At 42.0% G+C, this 19,976-nt stretch overlaps 1 protein-coding gene across 12 annotated transcripts in view; it reads right to left on the bottom strand.

Moving 5' to 3' along the window:
• SMYD3 (SET and MYND domain containing 3) overlaps positions 1-19,976 on the bottom strand; it is a 770,143-nt gene that overhangs the window by 242,794 nt on the left and 507,373 nt on the right. For 2 of the 12 annotated variants that reach the window (XM_054446950.2, XM_054446967.2), the window contains exon 6: positions 5,928-6,062. The exons of the other annotated variants lie outside the window; for them this stretch is intronic. In XM_054446950.2, the coding sequence (XP_054302925.1) occupies positions 5,928-6,062 (135 nt within the window). The remainder of the gene's footprint in view (positions 1-5,927; positions 6,063-19,976) is intronic. 12 annotated transcript variants of the gene reach the window in all.

The raw sequence follows: 19,976 nt of genomic DNA, 5'->3' as shown, positions 1-19,976 counted from the left end.
TCAACCCCCTGGGCTCAAGTGATCCTTCCACCTCCCTCTTCCAAAGTGCTGGGATTACAGGCGTGAGCCACCGCGCCAGGCCCATTATTATTTCTTTAGAGACGGGGTCCTGCTCTGTCACCCAGCCTAGAGTGCAGGGGTGCAACCATGGCTCACTGCAGCCTCAACCCCCTGGGCTCAAGTGATCCTTCCACCTCCCTCTTCCAAAGTGCTGGGATTACAGGCGTGAGCCACCGCGCCAGGCCCATTATTATTTCTTTAGAGACGGGGTCCTGCTCTGTCACCCAGCCTAGAGTGCAGGGGTGCAACCATGGCTCACTGCAGCCTCAACCCCCTGGGCTCAAGTGATCCTTCCACCTCCCTCTTCCAAAGTGCTGGGATTACAGGCGTGAGCCACCGCGCCAGGCCCATTATTATTTCTTTAGAGACGGGGTCCTGCTCTGTCACCCAGCCTAGAGTGCAGGGGTGCAACCATGGCTCACTGCAGCCTCAACCCCCTGGGCTCAAGTGATCCTTCCACCTCTCTCTTCCAAAGTGCTGGGATTACAGGCGTGAGCCACCGCGCCCGGCCACCTGCTTTTAAAGTAGTTCCCAACCCATTCTTCGGCCTCACTGCATGGCTCACACGGAAACATCTCAGTTTACCACCGCACCATGTAAGTGCGTTCTACACTCACCAAAGAGAAGAGAAGTCTGAAGGATGAGGCAGAGAAGAGAAAGGTTATAGGTAGGAGGATTGGAGGGCAGGCAAGACGTATGATGGAAGAGGCAGAGGGAAAGATGGTAAAGGGGCAAAGAAATGCCAAGTGAAGACGTGTAGGCACACAGAAGAACTGAACCCAGAACTAGAAAGGTGAAAAACTCTATTATTCTATGGGGCTCCAATTCACACTTCGTTAGGCTTTGGAGGATCCCAACAGAAGGTTCTCATCTGCTTCTCAGACCTCTGGCAGGGGCATCAGGTGCATCTATGCTACCACAGCGCCATCTAGTGGAGTGGTGGGACTTATCATGACCTAATCGAACTCTTTTAGGACTAATTCCACCTTGCGACAATCCCAGGCAATAAATACAGGTGACAGAATAGATTATTGAGGAATATGGACAACTGAAGTTCACACATTTTTATGTCCTATGGATTATCTCCTCTCAGAACAAGTGTAGAGTAACTTTACAGTCCACATACTGAAAGATTCCCTCCCCATTCCATTTTTTAATTTCTTCCCACCCCATTTTGAACAGCTCAGCTATCAACAAAATTTTCAATAAGAAATACACTGCCTTTAGATGTACCTTTTTCAGCAATGTAAAACTACCTTACTTATTATTCTAATGATCTCTATTTTGAGCATCTCCTTAAACTACATATAGATCAATGTCATGAGCATTAAATTTATTATAATATGTAATATAAATATCTCACACGTCGTCACTAAACACTAATATTTATTTTGTTGCCTTTCTTTCTCCACAGTTTTCCCATGTAATTCTCTTAAGAACAAATATAATACAGTCGTGTAAACCTAAGTGATTTATTACACAAGTGATTATCCTAGAGATATTGGGACCCACGACATGGGGCTCCACCAATGTTCCTCTGTTGCATAAGCCCAGGTATGAGTTCTGGGAAGCCACAGAGCGTGGGAGCAAAACCACATGCTTTGGCTCAGACCTCGACTGGAATTCGGGCACCACCACTTACTAAGTGGCCTTCTCAAGCCTGTCTCCTATCTGTAAAATGGGAATGAGCCTACCGACTTCATAGGATTGCTGTGAGGATTAAATGGAAATCGGTGTGCAAAATGGCCAGCACAGTGCTAACATTTAGAAGGTGCTGCCCAGCCCCAAAGAGATCTACCAGAGAAATAATAATTCTCATTTTTAGTCAAGCTACAAAATAAGACTCCTCATTCTGATTTGTTTTATAAAAATGCAAAAAAGAGAGAGAAGAAAAGCCTTCCAAGATTCTGATACCACTCACCCCAGTTTTCACTTGAAAGTCAACCAATTAACGAGCACCAGGGTGAAGATGGAATTCTGCCAGCCACAGTACCTGCAAGAGTCCACAACACTCTTGACTTTCATTCATGTGTACTACAATCCTGTGGGTTAAAGGGCCATAAAAGTTGTCCTGGTTTTTCTTATACTTCAAAGGAAGCAATTTAATGGCCATGAATTACAGCCTCCCGATTACACTGTAACTATGAAACACGACTGTTCTGGTATGATTTCCAGTCTGGCTCCCTCACCAAAGGAACTTCAAGGTAAGAATTTAAACAAAATAACCTTTCCAGGCTTTCATCCAGCTTCCTCATGCAAGAGGCTCTATCCTTGGGAGCCCAGAGAATGTATGTGCACACAAAGGGTTATGTAGGGTTGAGGCCAGACAGAGAGTGGTATGGAGAGTTGTGTTGAGGCAGGGCAACCCAGAAAATGGACAGCACTGTTCCCTGGGGAGGCCTATATGCTACAGACACTATAAGAAATAAAAGAATAGGGGATAACAATTTTTTTTTTTTTTTGAGACAGCGTCTCACTCTGTCACCCAAGTTGGAGAGCAGTGGTGCGATCACAACTCACTGCAGCCTCAACCTTCTCAGACTCAGGTGATCCTCCCACCTCAGCCTCCTGAGTAGCTGGGACCACAGGCGTGCACCACCATGCCTGGCTAATTTTTTTGTATTTTTTTCTAGAGATGGAGTTTCTCCATGTTGCCCATGCTGGTCTCAAACTCCTGCGCTCAGGCCATCTGCCCATCTTGGCCTCCCAAAGTGCTGGTATTATATGCATGAGCCACTGGGACTGGCCTAATTTTAACATTTTAAGGGGGAAACATTACATTAAGAATGTTGGTTACAAAGAAAAACCTCAAAAATGTGGGCTCTGCCTATCTTACTGCCATTGCTTAACTAGCCAGATAGAGCAAGCCAAAGATATTCGCATCGCCCTATGACTCAGCAGACAAGTATAAACCTTTCTCACAGTAGCAAAGCACATGCTTACAGCTGGGAGGCCATCACATATGGTGGAGCCAACACTGTACTTGGAACTGGATTTGATTTTCAATCCTGGTTTCTCTGACCTTGGGCAACTTCCCTGAACATTGGTTTGCTCATCTAAAATGGGGATAGTCACCTGTCTCTATAAAGGGCTACCCATTAAATTAGAGGATGTGAGGATAAGCAAATCAAAACTTCCTTGGTATGTCCTATTCCTCATCTCAGCTGGAATGCAGCAGGGCCTAGGAAACAGGTCCAGTTTTCTGCAGAGAGTCATATGGACATAGTTAAAGCATGTAAAGGGGCACGCTTACAGTGACGTTATAAAAGCAAAACACAAGTATCTGCTTACTGCAGAATCCTCTCACAAACAGAGAATCCTATGAAAATTGCAAAAGAGATAAAGAAAGAAAAAGTGGGGAAGCCAGGTCCTTCAAACCTCCAGTCAGTCACTCTCAATCATTACCAGACGTCATCACTGAATTGAGGGCCCCTGTCAGAACCAGCACACATATGGAGCCGTGGTTACAGGCCAGAACACACACCTCTTGACATTTAAAGATGTTCATCTTCAATTGGCCTCCATATGAGATGTGGAGTTTGAGAACCTAATTGTTCCCAAGCTCTGTGAATGGGTTTTATATACTCCAAAGACAGCTAGATATTGAAAGGGTGAGAGGAAGGAGAAAAGGCAGGATCTTGACATTCGGGAAGCAATTCTACTACACTGTTTTAAGATTGGTTTTAAAAATTAAAGATGGTAATTTGATGTTTGTGTTAAAAGCACAACCATGTCCTGATTGCTAAAAGAAATCTAACCTATATGTCATGGTCCCCCAAAGCCCCAAAGTGGATTTTAAAGTTGTTAAAGTAAAAATCTACTTTGTAGGAAGAGCCCGCCTTGCTATTCTACCTTAAAACTAATGAGCAAGTTGGAGGGACTGGGATGTTGGAAGGGCTGGGGTGCTGGAGAGGCTGGGAGGGGACAGGGGAGACACGGGTGGTGAGGAACAGTCTAGGGATGTGTGTGCTGGGCAGGGTGCTGGAGGGGCCAGGGTGGGACAGGGGAGACACGGGTGGTGAGGAACAGTCCAGGGATATCCAGGCTGGACCCACGTAGGTTCCTCTTCCTACCAAAGGGGAACTGGGACGTGCTCCCCGTTTCCCAGATGGAACTCCTGGGTGATAATGTGAGAAGCCCTTACTGCATATCTGTCTTTCCCCATATATTTACAAAGTTAGGGGGAAAGCTGGAAAGTGATATGCAGCCCCTGTATAATTCTGACTTACTCTCAAAAGATTTTTTAAAAAACTAAAAAATAAATGGAAATCAGCTACAGCCTTCCTGATGTGTGAATAAAGAGACATCTTTATTCACATCCTGATGTGTGAATAAAAGGCATCAAGTGCCAAATACTGACCTGTCTCACCTAACAAAACTGCCCTGTCTTTCAGCCCACCGAGAACAGAGGGACACACCACCACAGGGAGGTGAGCTGTCTCGGAAGGAGCCCTCCACGCAGACCCCACAGCTATATTAACTGTGCTTAACGTAATCATGAACACATAATCACGGGGCTATTGAAGACTCCATAACAAACAAGATCAAGGAGCTGAAGCCTCTAAAACATGAAAAACAATTAGCACTATGAAGTCTAAGAGCAGACACAGCCAGAGCTTGAGAAAAGGCATGGGCAGGAGCTGGACTGCTCAATCCTGCTCATTCCTCCCTTCCTTCCTGTTACACGGTTATGTTCTGAGGTGCTGCTGAGAGGGGCTTCCTCTCCTGGGCCAGAACTGAGGCTAAGACCCGAAGCTGAGGACAGAAAGTGATCAACTCCCCACATTCTAAAGAGGCTGTTGGAGAAACAGCCACAACTAGGGCCTGACATCCTCCTCCAGAGATTATCAGGCAGCACTCTGCTACCCATCCCACAGGACCATAACTTATCCTTCCCAATCCGTAGAAAGCAAGACTCTGAAGCATGTGACTTTGTCTTTGGCCTTGTGGAAGGTTTCTATTCAAGAGGAAAACTGATGCCATGAAGGATGGGATGAGGTGCTTTCTCTTCCCAGAAGGGAAAGATTTGGGTGCCTCATGAAAGGGAGTCTGGAGTCAGCTCCCTGGTCAATGATCTACTTGCAGAGCCAACTCTCTGATCTCACCTTAATAAATGAGATCCATTCACCTGGCATTTTGGGTTTCATGTAGGGGGAGAGATGGAAGAGTTAGGGGAATAAAAGGAGATGAAAGAACTGAAGAAAAGGCAGAAGGAGGCTGGGCATGGTGGCTCACATCTGTAATCCCAGTATTTCAGGAGGTCTAGGTAGGTGGATCACTTGAGTCCAGGAGTTTGAGACCAGCCTGGGCAACACGGCAAAACCCCATTCTACCAAAAACAGAAAAAAAAAAAAATTAGCCAGGCATGGTGGCATATGCCTGTAGTCCCAGCTACTCAGGAGGCTGAGGTGGGAGGATCACGTGAGCCTGGGAGGTTGAGGCTGCAGTAAGCCCTGATCACACCACTGCACTCCAGCCTGGGAAACAGAGCCAGACTCTGACCAAAAAAAAAAAGAAAAAGAAAAAAAAAAAAAGGCAGAAGGGCATGACAAAAAATATACTGTGGGACAATTTGTACTCAGACGTGGGAAACAGGATTAAATGCATTAGAAACGAACCAAACTGAAATATTTAAAAATGACAGTAATCAGTCAGTTAACAATCCATTCCCCATAGATAATAAGGCTGTGATTTTTACACCAAAGAAAAAGTGTTTAAGTCATAGTCCCTACCACAGAAGCTTCAACAAAGTGATGCCAAAGAAAGACTACTGTCCTAGGATGACGGCCATCTGGAGGAGGTCCTAATGGTATCACAAGCTATGTGACAAAAATGAAGTCCCTTCATTTCTCTCAGCCTTTCCTTACCTGTAAACAGGGCAAGAATGGAAGGCTGAAATAGTCAGAGGTTCCAAACCTCAATGGTAATGAAGAAACATGACCTGTGCATAGCATTCCGAAAGGCCTCGGAGAAACCGTGTCTTCATCCAAGACGCTCAGAGCCTGTGTTGGAGAAACATCAGTTACCACTTGTCTATGATGTCTAAGAGCTCTTGACACATCCTATAACGCGACGTAAATAAGAAATAAAGGTGGGCCTCACTGAAAGCAGAACTCCTCTCAGCGGAGGACTGGCTTAGCCTGAGTTTCTGGGAAGGGATCTGCCCTCTGGGCTTCCCCTCCCTCGGCCCATTAACATTTCTGTACTTAGAAGTCGGCTGGGATCCTGGAGGGCGTAAGGGCTGTAAGAATGCCATGACTATTTTTTAAATTTTGAAAAATAAATACTAGAGGCTCTGGCAGCAACAGTGCTTGGGGAGTAGCCGTACCTCTGAAGTTTTCCTTTCCTTTCTCGAGCAACACCGGGAGGGAGCTGTTTAATGAGGAGCCTCAACGCTGGGGAACAAAGCAGTAGTGTTTGCACACAAAGCTCGGTGCTGGCAATTTTCTCGGTTTCGTTTTTTTAATGCTGCCAAAGTCATTTGTTTTGAAAATAAGAGCCTCTCCTTTGCCCTCAGCATCCCTGTTAAGACACTAAACCACAGGATTAATTCTGTTTAGGCCTGCAGAGTGTGATAAATCCTCTGAGACACCTCAGCACCTTCCCCAGGTGAGACATTAGAGTTCAGGGATGAAGAATTCTGCTCTGGAGTGAAAGACTCCAGTTCAAGTGCCAGCCGTACCGCTTGCTAGCAGTGTGGCCTTGGGCAAGTCACTTGGCTTCAGTTTCCTCCTCTTAGCTCCAAAACATGAAAAACGGGCCTGCTATGAAATGCCTGGCCCATAGTCAACACTCAGTAAATGATAACTGTATAAAATAATGGTGGTAAAACCAGCAAAAAATTGACAGGTGTGTATCGTTGGGCCGTAATGTGAAACCACGCTCAAAGTACTTTAATGTAGCATCCTTCAGGGTGCTCACAATGCTGCAGGCTGTAGAAGCGAAGTCAGCAATACAGGTTGGAATTCATGTATTGGGGGCTATACTAACATACACAAAGTATAGGTGATTTGTCTAGGTTGTTTTTGATGCAAAATAGCCTGAAGCTAGAGGATGCCACCTACTCTTATTTACAGTGTCCGTTCTGTTTCTAGGAAGAGTCTACAATCCTAACTTTAATGCATTTTTGTCTAAACTAAGAGTTTTCACATTTTTTGAAGTCACAGAAATATTTGTGAATATATATTTTTAACTGGGACTTGATTACTCTGTAACATGTATGTGTGTATATACACATACACACACGTACATAAAAAGCAAAAGGTAATACTGGTTTGTGTATATATCATATGTGTATATATCATACATATGTGTGTGTAACCAGTATTTGTTACCTTTGTTACAAAGGTAACAAAGCCAAAGGCAATGCTGGTTTGTGTATATATCATATGTGTATATATCATATGTGTATATATCATATGTGTATATATCATACATATGTGTGTGTAACCAGTATTTGTTACCTTTGTTACAAAGGTAACAAAGCAAAAGGCAATACAGATTTGTGTATATATCATATGTGTATATATATGTGTATATATCATATGTGTATATATCATATGTGTATATATCATACATATGTGTGTGTGTAACCAGTATTTGTTACCTTTGTTACAAAGGTAACAAAGCAAAAGGCAATACAGGTTTGTGTATATATCATATGTGTATATATCATACATATGTGTGTGTAACCAGTATTTGTTACCTTTGTTACAAAGGTAACAAAGCCAAAGGCAATGCTGGTTTGTGTATATATCATATGTGTATATATCATATGTGTATATATCATACATATGTGTGTGTAACCAGTATTTGTTACCTTTGTTACAAAGGTAACAAAGCAAAAGGCAATGCTGGTTTGTGTATATATCATATGTGAATATATCATATGTGTATATGTCATACATATGTGTGTGTAACCAGTATTTGTTACCTTTGTTACAAAGGTAACAAAGCAAAAGGCAACGCTGGTTTGTGTATATATCATATGCGTATATATCATATGTGTATATATCATACATATGTGTGTGTAACCAGTATTTGTTACCTTTGTTACAAAGGTAACAAAGCAAAAGGCAATACTGGTTTGTGTACATGTCATATGTGTATATATCATACATATGTGTGTGTAACAAGTATTTGTTACTTTTGTTACAAAGGTAACAAAGCAAAAGGCAATGCTGGTTTGTGTATATATCATATGTGTATATATCATACATATGTGTGTGTAACCAGTATTTGTTACCTTTGTTACAAAGGTAACAAAGCAAAAGGCAATGCTGGTTTGTGTATATATCATATGTGAATATATCATATGTGTATATATCATACATATGTGTGTGTAACCAGTATTTGTTACTTTTGTTACAAAGGTAACAAAGCAAAACGCAATGCTGGTTTGTGTATATATCATATGTGTATATATCATATGTGTATATACCATACATATGTGTGTGTAACCAGTATTTGTTAGCTTTGTTACAAAGGTAACAAAGCAAAAGGCAATGCTGGTTTGTGTATGTACCATACAGTGGAAAGAATATTAGACTCCAAGACCTACTTCCAACACCGAAGATGGCCAGAGCCTTAAGGCAAGTCTCTCCAATCGGGCCTTAGTATTCTCATTATTTAAAAAAGGAGAAAGACATTAAAATACTTTCAAAATTATTGTTGTGACCCCAGGCAGAGTAACTAGAATGAAGTAGAAGAAGCTGTTGGAATATGATGTTGTCTCATGTAAGATCTTTTTTTTTTTTTTTTTTTGAGGTGGAGTCTTGCTCTGTTGCCCAGGCTGAAGTGCAGTGGCACGATCTCAGCTCACTGCAACCTCCGCTTCACAAGTTCAAGCAATTCTCCTGCCTCAGCCTTCTGAGTAGCTAGGATCACAGGTGAGTGCTACTGTGCCCAGCTAATTTTTGTATTTTCAGTAGAGACGGGGTTTCACCATGTTGGCCAGGCTGGTCTTGAACTGACCTCACGATCTGCCCGCCTCGGCCTCCCAAAGTGCTGGGATTACAGGCGTGAGCCACTGTGTCCGGCCAAGATCATGTTTATTATAAAGTTTGTTATAAAGCTCTCTTGGTATTATCCCCAATAACAAAAACTTTATCAACAACAACAACAAAAAAACAGTATTTTTGGCCGGGCACAGTGGCTCACGCCTATAATCCCAGCATTTTGAGAGGCCGAGGCGGGTGGATCATTTGAACTCAGGAGTTCAAGACCAGCCTAGGCAACATGGTGAAATCCATCTCTACTAAAAATACAAAAATTAGCCAGGCATGGTGGCACACGGCTGTAATCCCAGCTACTAGGAAGGCTGAGGTAGGAGAATCGCTTGAACTCAGGGGGCAGAGGTCGCAGTGAGCTGGGATCGCGCCACTGCACTCCAGCCTGTGCAACAGAGCAAGACTCCATCTCAAAAAACAAACAAACAAAACAAAAACAACAAAAACAACAAAAACCCCAATATTTTAAAAAATAACAGTGGAAATTGTGTTTGTGAATGTCATAAGAAGTTTCTTTACTTCTTCTAGTTCTCTGCTGAGAAACAATACAGAATCGTATGTTCTGTCTATTGGGGCAACAATTCAATCACAGCAGGATAAAAATGGACTTTTAAAAAGTGACACCCGCTCTTGTTTTCTCCTCCCCTTCATCAGTTCACTACCAGACCTCACACCGGACATGAAGCTTCTCCATGCAGAGAAAGACCTAAAGCTCTAGCATGATGTACTCATTGATAAGAGATGATCAACATGTATCCAGAGCCCAATGATGCCAGGAAGAAAGCCTGAACATAATTTAATAAACTCCCTCTCTCTTTTCTTCATTTCCTACTACTTTGGTTTACTTAAAAATGAGTGTTTGCAGGAGAAATCTGGGCGCGTTTTTGGCAAGCAGCTAACTGAGTTATCTTTGCTTATTCATTAAACGAACAGTGTGATGGAGAAAGTCCAAATAGGAAAGACAAGGGGAAATGGGGAAAAGTTAACTTCCCATCCCAAAATATTTCTTGGATTAAAAGGCAAACTCATCCAATCTTAAGGTTTAGAGGGCTAAAATAATTGTTCCATGATGTAGCTGTTAGAAGGCATTAGATATTAACTATGGCATGGTGTCTATGGATATCTATGTCATCTATTTAGATATTATGTGCTGAATATCAAAAACATTAAGCTAAAGAAGGTTAAGAAAAGATGGTGTTTCCCCAAGGAAAGCTGTGCTTACCCTAGTTTGATAGTCTCCTAGGAAAATTTGGATACTTTCTTTCATAGGAAGGACATATAACATGCTTCCAGAGTCACAAGGTTTGAAGACGGCTGAAGACATCATCTTGTCCCCACATGCGGCCCAGGAAGAGCGAAGTCTAGCACCACGTTGGGACTAGAAATCTACATTTTAAATCGTATTGCAAATTTAGAGATCTAATGGTGTATTAGCAAGATAAGTTTCAAATACATCAACAAAATGATAAGCAGAAGGAACCTCAAAACTTTTGTGATCTGAATTCCCCATTTCATAGATGGGGAAATCAAGGCCCTAAGAGCTGAAGAACTTGCCAAAGGTTGAAAAACACTGCTCAAACACCACCTTCCTCCTCTCTGGGACTTCATATTATTTCATTTTCTTTTACTATTCTGCCTGAGCTTTGACTTTTGGAATTTTAAATACCAATACAGAAATCATCAGCTGGCATCAATCCTCAATAAGACGACTTAAAGTTTACTCATAATGGTTTAGCATGGTCAGAAAGTGAACATTATTCATAATGGTTTTGCATGGTCAGAAAGTGAACACTACAGGTTTGGTCTATGTGCCTGTAAAATTCAGAAAAAGGACATAAAAAGGAGGGAGAATTTAAAAACCACCTAGACCATTGTTGATGCGGTGAGTGGGAATTCCTACTTACAAAAGCCGCAGTGCAAGCTCCCTCTTAGTTAGCTGCTTTCTGACCCAGCTACCTAGTTTTCAACAGAGTTCATTAACTCTGTCAAAACCACTAGCTTATGCCATGGTAATTCACATAGGAGAATGGCATAACTAATTAATATGGGTGGGGGGGCCCTGGTTCTAGCATTAAAGTGGATTGATAACTCGCTGAAATCTGCATGATCACACACAAACTCCTTATCTTGCTAAGTTTATGCTTGCTCCACTACACAAACTGAACACCAGCTCTTAGTACCCTCAATAGCTACCCTTTCCTCACTGCAGAAGAACTAAGCTTTTCATCCGGCACCCAAATCAAACTGGTACTGGCTGTCAATATCATTATCCACTGATACTGGCTACCAACTGCTTTCTGGTACTGGCTATCAACATCATTATCCACTGATACTGGCTACCAATTGCTTGCTGGTACTGGCTGTCAATATCATTATCCACTGATACTGGCTACCAATTGCTTGCTCGATGACTGAACATAAGCCAACAACACTAGCCCCGAGTACTTTCCTACCTTTTCATCCATCATTAGCATAAGGAAGAGAAATTCCTTTTTTGTCTTCTTGAGGGAAAAACTACACAAAATAGAATCCATTATATAAAGCGTTGAAAACCACACACCATGACAATAAAGACCCAAGCATGTTTTCAATAAATTATTTTCTTCTTATTTCACACTGTGAAAACCCACATTTGATAGACTATTTTATAGCAAATGTACTGGGCTATATCAATAAATAAGGAGTTAGAGTTTCCACGTGAGGAGAGAGGAGAAATCTACTCCCAGCATTTGCCCCCTTCATGGGTGCAACAGAACTTGTAGCAATTCTCTGGTTTAAACAACAGGTGGCAGTGTCATTTCTACATTTTCCCTGGCAAGAAACCTTTGCAGTTTGTGATTTCACCTTCCAGGAGGCTTTAACAGTTTTGTAACCACCTCTATCGACAGCGTGTGCATATGTTCCTACGTAGTAAATGCAAATGCACGCAGGAAACATTGAGATTTGTGTAAATGCAGTTTCACCAAGTGCCACTCTCCCCATCCCCACGCCCCTCCCCACACAATAGTCTATGCACAGGCATCATTTCCCTTGAGGAAACAGCACAGCAGGGAAAAGGCAGAAGGAAAATCGACTCCATCACATATGTTCTGATCCTCAATTATCATATACATGTCTGTCACCCACCCATTCCTGCCACACATACAAGAGAAAGGATACACTACAAGGTCCTGGGGCACACTTTAGGCAAATGACTGAGAAAGCGAAGTTCTGAGAAATCTTAATTCACATCAAGAAAAAGCACTCTACTGATTATTTCTGGTAGGCGCTGTTTTCACTCTTCTGCTACAAAAGAGCATGCTTCATATTTGAAAGGAATCAACAGAAACAGGTATTACACTCCCACAAGGAAAACACAGAAGTCAGGACCATTCGCACATGTGCCGAGAAGACAAGACCACATTTCCTAGGGTTTTTGTGTGAGCTTTAAATATGAGAAAAGTGCCATGACAATAATCCCTTATTCAATACCTATAGCTCAGTTTTTTATTCACATGCATTATTTTATTTTATTATTATTTTTGAGATGGAGTCTCACTCTTTCACACCAGCTAGAGTAAAGTACTACGATCTTGGGTCACTGCAACCTCCACCTCCTGGGTTCAAGAGATTCTAGTGCCTCAGCCTCCCGAGTAGCTGGGATTACAGGCATGTGTCACCATGTCCAGCTAATTTTTGTATTTTTAGTAGAGACGGGGCTTCACCATGTTGTCCAGGCTGGTCTCGAACTCCCAACCTCAAGTGATCCACCTGCCTCGGCCTCCCAAAGTGCTGGGGCTACAGGCATGAGCCACTGCACCTGGCCACATAATTTTATTATGTAGCAGCAGGTACTCTGTGATTTCTAGCCTATAATGTAACAGCTATTGGTTTGATATGTTACATTTATTTAATTTTGAATCTGTGGTTTTTTTTTAAAGCAATTTAACAATGAAAATCTTGTCAATGCAGCAGGGATGAGATGAAACTGACTGATGGGTAAATCACCAGCCTACAGGGATATGCCAGATATTAGACGGTCTGGCATGTGTAGCTGGAGAAGTACTCAAAAATGTATTTGTATAAAAGTCGATGAGCACATATACGGAGAATTACACAGAAAATAATAAGCTGCACTAGAAAGAGATGATGTGTGTTTTTTGTACTGTCCCTGTCACATAGCATCAAACGTCCACATTCCTGCTTTCTGAGATGAGAGGGTTGGACAAGTACCCTCAAGAAGCTTTCTGGTATACAGTACACAGTATCTTATTATTTTATAAATAGAAAAAAGAGAATACAGAGGAAAAAATTAAAATACATCACCTAGAGTTCAGAGGCATTGGAGGAATTTGGCTTTCATCAGCAGTTTTGCATTAAAAGCAAGTATCTGTCACCCGGGCGCGGTGGCTCACACCTGTAATCCCAACATTTTGGGAGGCCAAGGTGGGCAGATCACGAGGTGGGGAGTTCGAGACCAGTCTGGCCAACATGGTGAAACCTGGTCTCTACTAAAAATACAAAAATCAGCCGGGCGTGGTGGTGCACACCTGTAATCCCAGCTACTCGGAAGGCTAAGGCAGGAGAATCGCTTGAGCCCGGGAGGTGGAGGTTGCAGTGAGCCGAGACTGTGCCACTGCACTCCAGCCTGGGTGACAGAACAAGACTCTGTCTCAAACAAACAAACAAACAAACAAAAAAGCAAGTATCTGTCCTAAGCAACACATTGTCAAGTGCGGCCCACGTGATTTCCTGGTGATCAGATAATGTTGCGTTCATGCTTTCTGTAGGAAGCAGGGTTTCATGAAATAGCATGAACTATGAACTTTGAAGCAAGAGTCATGGACTTACCCCTGACTCTAGGACTCAGCAGCATGGTTAATCACAGTCGCATTGTTAACGTCTCCAGTTCTCCGCAATATGGTAAATGATACCATAACAGATCTTTTGTAAAGCTATGGTGGATATTTTTAAAGTATTATTTATTCATAGTAGGTGTCTGATAAGAGCTACTTTTAGACTTCTGGACTTACAGATAACTTCTTTTAATTTCCTACTAAAATACCCAGGAAGGTACAGAATCCAGTGTTGGGGCTCATAAACCAATACCCTAAAATACGGCGCTTTGACATCCTGAACTGAAGAAGCCTCCAGGTCTCTCTGGCCTTCCTCTTTACCCATCATCTCTCAATCTTCTCTCTCTCCCAAGCAGAGGATGAACTTGTTCACTGGAGTTCCCTTATCCGCCCAAACTCCCAGACCTGCCAAAGAAGAAAAAATCACCTCTGGCTCTTTCCCTGTGTTTTCAGTAACTGAACTCATATCCCAGGAACAAAGACTGAAATCTGTCGAAGCACCTGAACAGACTCCTGTCTGCTTTGCGGGCCCAGCATATGGTCCCAGGCCATGGTGTGTTCTTTAAGCCCATTGAATTCCCTAAAAATCAGTTCCTACCCCATTAAAATAATCCACACTTCCCCATCTCCCTTTCCCCTAAGAAGAAGGGTGTATACACCTGTCCCTCAGGGCATGGTAGGTCGTCACTGTGACTCTCCCTCATGCACGTTAACAAACATGTATGCTTTTTTATGCCTTTAGCAGCTGATTTTCAGCAAAACTTCAGAGGAAAAAGGGGACATTTTCCCTTGGCCACTCCACTAGCCACAGTCCTATAAGCTAAAGATAACAGAAGATCCCCTATCCAACAATCTCAGGAAAATTTCCTTTAAGTTCAGCATTAAACACTGAATGTTCTACCGTCTAACAACTGTATGGCATTTTTTTAAATGTTTAACTGAGGTTAAATAAATATAATGTAAAATTTAACATTTTAAGTATTCACTTCAGTGGCTACAAAGTACATTTATATTGTTGCACAACCATCACGACCATCCATCCCCAGAACTTTCTTCATCTTCTAAACCTGAAACTCTGTGCCCATTAACAATAACGCTCCATTCCCGACCCTCCCCCCTCAGACCCTGGTACCCACCATTCCGTCTCTATGAATTTCAAACATTAGGTGCCTCACAGAGGTGAAATCATGCAATATTTGCCCTTTTGTAACTACCTTATTTCACTTAGCATGTCTTCAAGGTTCACCCGTGTTATAGCATGTGTCAAAGTTTCCTTTTTAAGGCTGAATTCCATTTTATATGTGTCACACATTTTGTACATCCATACATCTGTTGATAGACATGTGGGTTGCTCTCACCAAATGTGTACAAATATCTGTTTGAGTACCTGCTTCCAATTTTTGGGGGTATATACCTAGAAAGAGAACTGCTGGATCATATAATAATTTTATTTCTAATGTTCTAAGGAACTAGAGAGCATTTTGTAATCTGAGATCAAGGCCTAAGCAGTCATTCCTGCTAACTGGAATGCTGTAGTCCTGAGCTGGTATGGCTAGGCTGATCCCATCAGTGGTGGACAGAAAAGCATTGACATGAGGTCTATAAAAAAATAAGTATAAGCCGGGCACTCTGGCTCATGCCTGTAGTCCCAGCTACTTGGGAGGCTGAGGTGGGAGGATTGCTTGAGCCCAGGAGTTAAAGGCCAGCCTGGGCCACACAGTGAAACCCCATCTCTTAAAAAAAAATAGAATAGTAAAAGGGAAAGGAAACATCATGCTAAAGAAACAGAACTGGCCGGGCGCGGTGGCTCAGGCCTGTAATCCCAGCACTTTGGGAGGCTAAGGCAGTTGGATCACCTGAGGTCAGGAGTTCGGGACCAGCTTGGTCAACGTGGTGAAACCCAGTCTCTACTGAAAAATATAAAAATTAGCCGGGCGTGGTGGTGGGTGCCTGTAATCCCAGCTATTCGGGAGGCTGAGGCAGGAGAATCGCTTGAACCCGGGAGGTGGAGGTTGCGGTGAGCTGACATCATGCCACTGCTCTCCAGCCTGGGCGACAAGAGCAAAATTCAGTCTCAAAAAAGAAGAAAACAAAAAAGAAAAAGAAACAGAACAACAGCATACCTGTGAAAATCTTTCAACACAGCAAACACAAGAAATCTTGCTCTCAGTAGGACAAAGGCAGGCAGAAGCGCTGTGGAAGAGGGGCCGAGAGGGGCCGGGAGGGGCTGAGATGAGGCAGAATGAGGGAGCACAGCGAGCTAACTCAGGTCAAAGAAAAAGAAAACAAGGAACTGGAATTATGTTACTGAGAATAAAACAGACATTGGAAAGAAGTAATGGAAAAACAGTTCAGCCAATGTGTGGCCATTCAGAACCATCCTGCCTTGTTGGTCTAAGGCTAAGAATGATGGGAGAAGGGGCTTCTTTTTTTTTTTTTTTTTTTTTTTTCGCACCACCACGCCCAGCTAATTTTTGTATTTTTAGTAGAGACGGGTTTTCACCACGCTGGCCAGGCTGGTCATGAACTCCTGACCTCAAGTGATCCGCCCGCCTCGGCCTCCCAAAGTGCTGGGATTACAGGTGTCAGCCACCACGCCTGGCCCCCAATCTTTTTTCTATGATTCTTTTCGTACCTAGTTAAGAACCCATTGCATGTACAGTTATTAATATAACTTTTCTGCTTAATATAATAATATAAGTGTCTTTCCAAAATTTTTTGTTCCCTGAGGACAGAATAACAAATGTCAGAACATGAACATTTTTAGGGCTTCTGATACATACTGTTGCCAAAAGTATCAGCAAGGTATGAGGCCATCAGCACTGCCACCATTAATTTTTATTCTTCATTTTTTATTTTGAAAGAATCTTAAACTTAGACAACAGTGCAAGAATCGAATAGTATAACTTATTTTTTCTTAGCTATTTGAAAGTTAGTTGCCAACACAACGGCCCATCACCTCCAAATTGTGTATTTCTTATACACAATGACATTGTCCTACACCTATGAAAATCAGGAAGTTAACATTGATACATTACTACCATCCAATCCTAGGTTCACCAGTCACCCCACCGTGACCCCTCTTCACAGCAAAATGTTCCAGTTCAGAATCAAGGCTTCTGTTTGCTTGACTTTCATGAGCCTGACACTTTTGAAGACTAGAGGCCAGTTATTTTGTTGTACAATGCGTCTCAGTTTGGGGTTGCTTGATGTTTCTTCACTAATAGATTCAGGTTCTGCATCTTTGGCAGGAGCATCACGGTCATGATGCTGAGTTCTCATATCCTATCACGTGGTACACAACTTCAATCTGTCTTATTACTGATGCTATTAATTTTGATCACTTGGTTAAAGTGTTATCTGCCAGACTTCTCCACTGTGAAGTTTCTCATTTTCTCTTTGAATTCCTAAGAATTTGGAAGTGGGGAGAGTTACTCTGAGCCAATGTACATATGACATTCCTCATCCAATTTAGGACTTTAAGCACTGAACTCACAAATTCCTATTTTATTCAGTGAGTTATAACCTATTACTATCATTATTTTGATGCTGAAATTGCCACAGATTTGGCTAGCAGGAGCCTCTTCAAGCTGACTCCTATGTCCTTGTGCTATATCCTCATCTTTGGGCATTTCCTTACTTTATGAAACAAGAAGATACCCCAGACTCATCTTCTACTTCTCTGTCCCAGCCCTGGAATCAGCCATTCTTCCAAAGAGCACCTTTAAGTAGAGAACAGTATTTAGAAACCAAAGTCTCAGACTAGGTGTGCACTAGGTGTTACAGCTCCCAGGCCCTCTCAGTGGACAGAGCCGGGAAATACACCTATGTGGAACACACAGACACAAAGATCTGCATCTATGTTTATTTCTACACAGCTCTTTCTCTCTGTGGAATACCAAGAGTTCACACCAGTCTCTCTAATGAACAGAGTTTTATTCCAGTTCCTTCCCTTTCCAAAACAACCAGCCGTGTCTCTGTTGCCCTCTCCTGCCCGGCTCCAAGGTTTCCACGTGAATGCTCTCACTCCCCTGAGTTCAGACACTCAGCTTTGAGCCAGTGTGGCTTCCCTCTCTCCCAGGACACCACGCTCCACAATCAAGGCACTCGACTTGCTCTGCCTCATCTCATGACTTGAACTGAGCTTTGGAGAAACAGAACAAGACATTATCATTTTATAGATGAGTCTGAATATTTTAAATGTTTGCCATCATATTTCTGTAAAAATTGTGCTTCACGTGCTTTGTCTATTTACCTATACACACCTTATTGATTTCTTTTTAAACTTTTTTTCTTTGTTTAGAGATGGGGTCTTGCTCTGTCATCTAGGCTGGAGTAGAGTGGCAAAATCACAGCTCACTGCAGCCTCAAATTCTGGGGCTCATGCAACGTTCCTGCCACAGCCTCCCAAGTAGCTAGGACCACAGGTGTGCACCACCATGCTGGCTTTTTTTTTTTTTTTTTTTTTCCCTGTAGAGGTGGATTTTGCTATTTTTCCCAGACTGGTCTCAAACTCCTGGGCTCAAGCAATCCTCCTGCCTTGACCTCCCAAAGCACTGAGATTACAGGCATGAGCCACCATGCCCAGCAGATTCCTTCCTGATTAGTTTACACTCTGTGTGTGTTAAAGGTATCAGTACTTTGGCTTAAATGTTGCAGATAATTTCTTGATATCTTCTTTGGTTTTTGACTTATTTTTTTAAATAGAAAATTGTATTTTGTTGATTTAGAAAGCCTGAACCCCTTGCTACTTTTCTATTCCCTCTGAGCCCCATTTTTCTCTGAGCTTTTTGCATTTCTGAATTTCTCCATTACTCTCTACTCCAGTGATTCTCAATCAGGGGTGATTTTGCTCCTACCCCCGGAAGTCTGGCAATGTTTGGAGACATTTCTGATTCTGAAGACTGGGTAGGAAAGTATGATTAGCATCTAGTGGCAAAGGCCTAGGATACTGCTACACACCCTACAATGCCCAAGACAGCCCCCATGACAAAAGGTTATCCAGCCCAAAATGTCACTACTGCCAAACGCTGCTCTGGAGTCTCTCAAATGCTTTACAGCTATTCTTTTGATTTCTTCCAAAACAAGACATTAGAAAAGAAAGGCTAAAAGAGGAATTTTTTTTATGTAGGCAATGACTTTTTCTAAATCCTAGGTCTGAGTTACAAATATTGGTCATAGAACCTTATAGAATCCAAAAGCATTGTCAAAAAGACCAACCAAAAAAACCCTATCTTTGTTATTTCCACAAAAGATGATCATAGCTGTGTTCTTGACATAAAGGGACTCACCTAATTCATAAAGTTTTAAATCTGTGTTTGTCATGTGGTCAAGAATTCATATTTAGATTACCTAGGTCCATCTGTGCTATCTTAAATGCCAATGAAAGAAAAATGTAATTAATAATTTTTTTCAAATCCTATAAGGCCAGTACCAAGGTACTAAATGTAAATATATACATACATATATATAAATGTACATATATAAAATACATAGTTTTAAAAATAAAGAACAGTATTACAAATAAAATTGTTGCTTTCTTGGAACTCAGGCCTTTGAAAGAAAATACATATACAGCAGCATAGCATGAAGCAATTTAACAACATATGTAAGACATATTAGAAAGAAAGCAGATTTTTCTCTTCACAAACACAATATATATCTTCTTGGTTATAGACTTGTTACTTGCCCGCCAGAAGAGTTTACTATCATTTTCACAAGTATTCAATTCTCAGAACCAAGGGATTTCACAACCTCCTCTACCCAATCAAAGCAGTGTCTTATGGGATCTGTCTGACTGTAATCCTATCCTATTGACGGATTTGACATCTATTTCTGCCACCATTGCACAAGAACACAGCAGACCGCTGAATGCAATAAGACTTATCTAGAGGCTAACAGGCAAGCAAAATCTATACTGACTTCCCTTTCTTCAGCACAATACCTTTTAAAAAGTACCATAAATAAAACAGTGTTCTCAAGACCTGTGATTTTCAATGAGAAATTACTAAACACATTGGGGAGGCTTCTTGTGGTCTTGATTTCCTAATGAGCTATGGGAACTTACATAATG

Source organism: Pongo pygmaeus, chromosome 1 (genome assembly GCF_028885625.2).
Source record: "Pongo pygmaeus isolate AG05252 chromosome 1, NHGRI_mPonPyg2-v2.0_pri, whole genome shotgun sequence".
Taxonomy (NCBI): Eukaryota; Metazoa; Chordata; class Mammalia; order Primates; family Hominidae; genus Pongo; species Pongo pygmaeus.
The sequence above is the reverse complement of the archived record's forward strand: the minus strand, read 5'-3'. Positions and strand labels throughout refer to the sequence as shown.